Here is a 6,413-nt window from a genome sequence, read left to right as displayed (position 1 = left end):
TGCTGATCACATTGCCTCCTACAGTGTTACTGTAGGGTTCCGTTACGGTCTTGAATGAAATGCTCTAACACACTTCAAGGCTCTGATCCAATATGGATTGTTGCGCCAACGATTATTATTTAGCTCGCGCGTTTACATCTAAAAAGCACACGTGATGTCCCATCTTTGTTTGATTTTCAGGTTCCTGTGCGAACGCACGCATCAGCTCAAGGACACGTTAAGTTTTGTCAAATAACACCTGAGGGGCTGAGTGTTCAAGGACTCCTAAACCCTTACAATCCCTAGCCTTGCTAGCAAACAAGCGCGTGTCGTCGGAACAATTCGATGGGGCTTCAATATTTGTGGGCGGACCTTCAGGTTCAAATTAAGTTTTTCCGTTTTTGGAACAGCTTTCCCCTCTTGTTCCTCTCCGTCCACTCAGGATGGTTTTTACCATTTTTTGGAGTAGGGCTGGAAGTATGAGTAGTTATTCATCCGCTTAATCGTCGCATCAATATGCCAAGTCTGCTTTGCGTGCCTGTTTATCAGTACGTCCGACAGCAAGTGCCACAACGTCGTCTGCATAACCGACCAGACGCGACATTTCTGGCATGTCGAGTCTTAGCAGGCTATCGTAATAAGCATTCCAGAGGTCCGACTCTAGGATGGATCCCTGTGCTACTCCCGACGTAATCTCCATCCTCCTCTGGCACTCTAACGTCTCATAGGGCAAAGAGCGTTCTTTCAGGAAATCTCTCAATATCCGCAAGAGATAACTAGGTATGAGCTCCATCTTACGAAATTGAAGGCATCTCTGACATCCTGCGAGGAGCACTATCCGTCGAGATTGGCGGCTGTGTGCCTCGGGTCAACAGCATCCACCGTGGATATCCCTTCTCTAAACCTGGATCGCTTAAGAGAGTCTACTCCTTATGAGCTTTTCAAGCACTTTCCCGGCCGTGTTAAGGAACACAGCGGTCGATCTGCAAACGAGAGCTCAGGATCTCTCGCCACCTTCCAGCGACAAGGAAAAATGCCCTCCTTCAAGCAAACGTTGAACGCCCCGAACCTATCTTTGTACGCTTCATGCGAAACCATACGCGACTGGAATCCTCAGTGTTGCATGAGATACTCGCTGTGCGAAGATTCACGTGCAGCTCTATCTAAACTAGTGTCTGGATAAATGTTGCCACGAGAGGGCTATTCCCCTGCTTTCTGGAAGACTAACAAGGCGATTGTGCTCCACAAATCACCAGGGAAGGATAAGAATAATTTTCTGTCACACAGGGCCATATCTCTTCTCCGGGCATTCGGCAAGATCCTGGAGAGAATTATGGTCCAGCTGAAAGGCAGTACGACTTTCGAACTGGCAGATCCACCAACGAAACCTTAATGCATATGAACAACTTTGTTATCCTTTGTGCTAACAAATACATCTTTGGAATCTTCATTTGAAAGGCGCATTTGATTACCTAAGTCGGAATGGAACTTGATGATGGAGGAACTGTTGGTAAGCTCTCCCAACAGTTCGATGGTTGAATGCTTTAATTCTTAAGAGATATAATTTGATATAGATTGTCCCTACTGGGATACCTTTCAGCTCGGGGAAAAATATCTTTTGCCAGAATTCTGACTTTTGTAATGACTGTGCGGTTCCGGAACGCCTTCTGCGAAATTCTTTTGTGTCTGATACGTTAAGTGATGGACACGCTAACTGCTGGATCGTATGAATGGAACTTAATGTGTTGTGTTGTAAGCAAAGCGGTTTCGTTGCGGTTCTCCGCACCATGCTGATTCGAGTCAAAACGCTGGGGAGTGCCGCACCCACGTACTCGAGGAAGGCGATCAGACCCGAGTCTGCAATTCATTTGAATTGACTCTTGCCGCGAAACTTCACCGCAGGTTAACTGGTTCCATACGACCCGGGATGGCTCTCGAAAAGCATACATATATGGTTGCCATTTACCACTTGATGAGGTCAACCACACCTATGCGTTATCGCCCGCGGTTATTTGAAATGCACTTCAAATCCCCCAGGATTTCCTGAGACGGCCGCACTCCTCCACCAGTCTACGACAACTGCCTTTGGAATGACCCAACCGGCGGCCATCCTGGAAAAGTGGATTCCATTGCATAGCGTAGCCAGGAATGAATTTATCGTCCTTCCTTAATGTGTAGCCTATCCACTGTCACTTCCGCCTTCCGATCACATTGCATACGAATGCCAGGCCTGTGCGCTGCCCTTCATTTGTCATTATATCAGGCCAGTGTATTCAGATGATACGACGCAGACAGGACACAAAAACCCCTGCGAGAAATGGTAAACGTAGGCGACCATCAGATGGTGATTCCTTTCGAGGCCGATGTCACGATTTTCTTGTTAGGCACATCCAAAAAAACTTCCAAATCTACTGCCGATCGCCAACTAGTCGATCTGATCGTACGGTGTCGGCCAGTTGGCCGTGCTTGATCAGTGTGCCATTAATGACGAGGCCGTCAAAGTTGCAAAAGTCAACGAACCTCCCACCATTACCATTACAGTCACCAAGCCCAACATATGTCTGAGCCCAACTTGGCATTTAGATCACCCATCATGTTAACAATTTCACATTTGGCCTCTCCTGCACTACGTGTAAAGAGCATCCTTCGCCACTGTACTGGAAGTCTCCGTTGGCACATAGCACTGTACAATTGAAATGTTCCTTAACTTACACCAGTTAGGAATTTTGCAGTCAGAAGTCTGTCAGAAACTGATTCCCAGATCAAGAGAGCGTAACTTGCAGAAACAACCCGATACCGTCTGCAACACAAAGCACATTGTTCTAAATGTAACAAGATGGAGAAAAGGTGAGGCTCAGAATGTCCAACTTATATCGTTGGAATTTTCTCTTGAATTGGCGAAAGCGAACATTCTGAGGACCCCGACTCCGTTGTCGAGGAGCGTTCGCACATTCCAGAAACCAATCCAACCAACCAAATACTCAGTTTTCGAAAGCCAACGGTCGTAGCCATGAGATCAGTTCTTATCCGAGGGGTTGCTGACGTTTCGCTAGCAATAAAATTTCAAAATTTGCAGGTTGTTAGCTCACAAATGTTGCCCTTATAGTCGCCTCTTACGATAAGCAGGGAAGACTACGAGTGTATTCTTAAGCCCTAACTGACAGGAACTGTCCGAAGAAGACGGAGATTTATGCTTACGGCGAAGGTTCTCATTTTAAACCACCAAGTCCTTCATGTCCGATCGATCTGTTTAAACCCTTTGAATTCTAAGGAGTGCAATCCAGTCTGCTTCTACGACGCGGAGATATGACATGATAGTCTAGGCAAGGGGTATCGTACACGCCTTGGGACAGTGTAGAGACGAAGAGCGTTGCGGGTAGTGACTGACCATCGCACTGTCTATGAACCGGCCGTAATGGTGGTTCCCGTTTCTCTCTTGCTAAGGAACGTAAGGTTATGTACAAGCGATGGTTCAAGAGGCATATAGACTACACTGCTCATGGCAAATTCGGTGCGTGGCTAAATCGAAAGCAAGATGAGACTGACTATTTCCTTACCCAGAATGTTTTCAGTTTTATCCGCATTGGGCAAGAATGATCCCTTGACTGTCTATTTTGCAAGGGGTTGTGGACGATGCTGACACCATTTTTTTCAGCTGGGATGAGATTCGTCAACAACTTCATGCAGACCCAAGAAAGCGCTCTCCAGACAACATTGCCAGAGCGATGCTGAGAATGTCTGATTGAGCCGTGTTGTGCATTACGTTCGGGTTCTTACTGTTAAGATAGAGCTCGACCGGAGCAGGGACTGGATGGCAAGAGGTTTCTTGAACTGAAGGCAGGACCGCATCTACGCAAGGCGACCCGTCCACAAACTGCACAGCCTGTCAAAATATCTTTATATGATTTTGAAGGAAACAATACACACTTCAGCGACACTGCGCGGTTCGACATTCAGCCTAGCGACGCAACGTAGACGAGTTGCCTGGCAGAGAATATTTTGCAGTGTCGCGTGCCATTCAGTCAGGCAGTACAGTTTGCGGACGGGTCGCGTCGCGTAGATGCGGTCGTACCTTTAAGAGGTAGACACACGACTTATCGTTGCAGAAGTCAAACACTTTGGAACCTATACTGCCTGGTTGATCAGTGAAGCCGACGGGGAGCACCAGAACCGCGAGGAAGGCGCCAAGATCAGAATTTGCCAGGGAGCCACGAAATCTCATCGTAGAAAATTCTTAGGTGATGTGCTTCCGCTCGGCTATTTACATGTCCGAAAAAGACACGGCGGTGCTCACTACAAATCCCCAGGGCCTTCATTCGATTTAACCAATTTCATTAGGTGCATCCTGCTTCGAGTTCACTGAAGCTCTTTGCTGGGTTATTGAAACGTTCTTTCGCGATCCCTTGTGGCAAGATAAAACGATCACGCTTATCCAGCCCCATAGTCTTCGCCATCAACCTTTTAATAATAATAATAATAATAATCGTTGGCGCAACAATCCATGTTGGATCAGGGCCTTGAAGTGTGTTAGAGCACTTCATTCAAGACCGTAACGGTACACTAGGAGGCAATGTCGTCAGCATTGCGCTCGCCCGAGATTATTACCCTGATGACTCAGGTACTCATTCACAGCTGAGTCGACTGGTGTCCGACGTCAAATCACGATACAAATTCCACTGCCACCAGTGATTTTTGAACCACGACCTTCCCTACGACAGCCTTGCGCTCTAACCACTCAGCTATCCGGACACTACCAACCTTTTGGCGAATTATATCTGAGCGCTCGGACCCTACTCTGAGTTAGCCTAGATTTAAAAAGATGAGGTTGGCAAGGATACCACAAGGGAGGCGGAAGACTTAAGCTAGAATTTGTAGGCTCTGACTCGCAATTGTGCGCTCCCACTGTCAAGTATTCGACGATGATATTCAAGAGTTTCTCCTACACCAACGTGGGCCGGAAATAGAAATTAAATCCATAAAAAGCGCGTGATATTTTCAATAGATTTCATAACATGGTGAAAAGCTGTGATAAGAATAGATTCCGCGAATCCAAGTCGATCGCGCGATTTTAGATTGAATGAAAACTCACTTATTCCCCCCGGCAGGCAAGAGGACATGCCGCTCTCAACCTCAGTACACTCCAAAACAGCGGTCATTGGACTTTACTAAAATTCCTGAACCTCACACTGCCCTAACCGCGACAAAAAGTACGCATTCCCTCATTCCAATTACCTGCAAGCGGCCATCCAACGTCCTCTGAATCGTGACACATTTCGTCGGATGCGCGCCATTCGTCGTGATAGCGGTTATCAGCGAGTCCAATTCATCGCGCTTTTCCTTCAGCTTCTTCACCAGCGATTCGATTGCACGTTTTGCAAATCCCTCGCTCTCGCCGCCCTGGCGATGGCACATCAAAGAGTGGACGATGCTGAGGCATGCGTCGGCCGAGGTGGGAGCCGTGGACGGTGGCGGAATAGCATTCATACTCTGCGGCCTGCAACACGAAAAAGAACGTCAACAACTCAAGTGCAAACGGAAATTGCTATGACTAAACCACAAAACGTTGCGAAATTCTTCGTTTTTGTTGTTACCAAGAATTTCCATTGAATCACTGCAGCAGCGCCTGCTGCAGAACATATGGCCGCCGGCCGGCCAATGAACTCACCTTTTTCTCGAAAAATCGTTTCAGGACCCCCGAAACTCCCTTCAGTTGCACGTTTTCGACGCACTGGCACCGCACCGCCGAGAGATACTATCTAAATAAGCACAAACGAAATAACGTACTCACAACGCACAAAAGGGAAGTATATTGGAGGGCAAAATCCTTGGCAGCACGATTTGCGAATAACGCGACAATTTACGAGTCCGCCCTATCTAACTACGGTATACAAAGTTCGCAGATAAGTAGCACAGCGTGAGATTTACTTCTAAGACACAATTGATGCGAATTGTTTCACTAAATCGAACTTAATTCGGAGAATCTATCGCCGTACACAACACTACTCAGTCAGTCAATACAAATATGGCGGATGCATTGCAAAAGTTTGTTCAATGTCACGGTTTGCTTATGCATGCGAATGAGCGGAACAGACCGGGAACGAAACCCGTCTGGGAGCGGGAAATTCCTCGAGGGGTGTGAAAAAATGCATTTGGAATTTAGCGATGAGATTCGATGGGAGATGAACACATTCTCAACGGCAATATGCTCTTCGATCCCATTGTTGTTATGTAATATGTAGTGCAACAAATATGGAAATGACAATTATAAAAGGAACACAAGTGCGGAGGAATTTATTGAAGCATTGCACGAGAGATTATAGAAGACGAAAAAGTGAAAATTCGCATGTGATCAGAACGATATTTAGTTAAAATGGAAAAGACGCTATTAATATGAATGGATGCCGCTTTAATTCAACCACTTTATTATAAAAAAA

At 46.6% G+C, this 6,413-nt stretch overlaps 1 protein-coding gene across 2 annotated transcripts in view; it reads right to left on the bottom strand.

Annotated features, from left to right (window-relative positions):
- Positions 1-6,023, bottom strand: part of LOC119656495 (mothers against decapentaplegic homolog 4) — a 10,313-nt gene extending 4,290 nt beyond the window's left edge. Inside the window, exons 1-2 of one of the 2 annotated variants that reach the window (XM_038062830.1) lie at positions 5,645-6,023; positions 5,212-5,473 (exon numbers count right to left, since the gene is read on the bottom strand). In XM_038062830.1, coding sequence (XP_037918758.1) covers positions 5,212-5,463 — 252 coding nt within the window. In that variant the 5' untranslated portion in view covers positions 5,464-5,473; positions 5,645-6,023. The remainder of the gene's footprint in view (positions 1-5,211; positions 5,474-5,644) is intronic. The other variant, XM_038062829.1, reaches the window with a different exon arrangement.
- Between the last annotated feature and the right edge of the window lie 390 nt (positions 6,024-6,413).

This window comes from Hermetia illucens, chromosome 5, assembly GCF_905115235.1.
Source record: "Hermetia illucens chromosome 5, iHerIll2.2.curated.20191125, whole genome shotgun sequence".
Lineage (NCBI taxonomy): Eukaryota > Metazoa > Arthropoda > Insecta > Diptera > Stratiomyidae > Hermetia > Hermetia illucens.
This window is presented reverse-complemented; position numbering and strand designations above follow the sequence as displayed.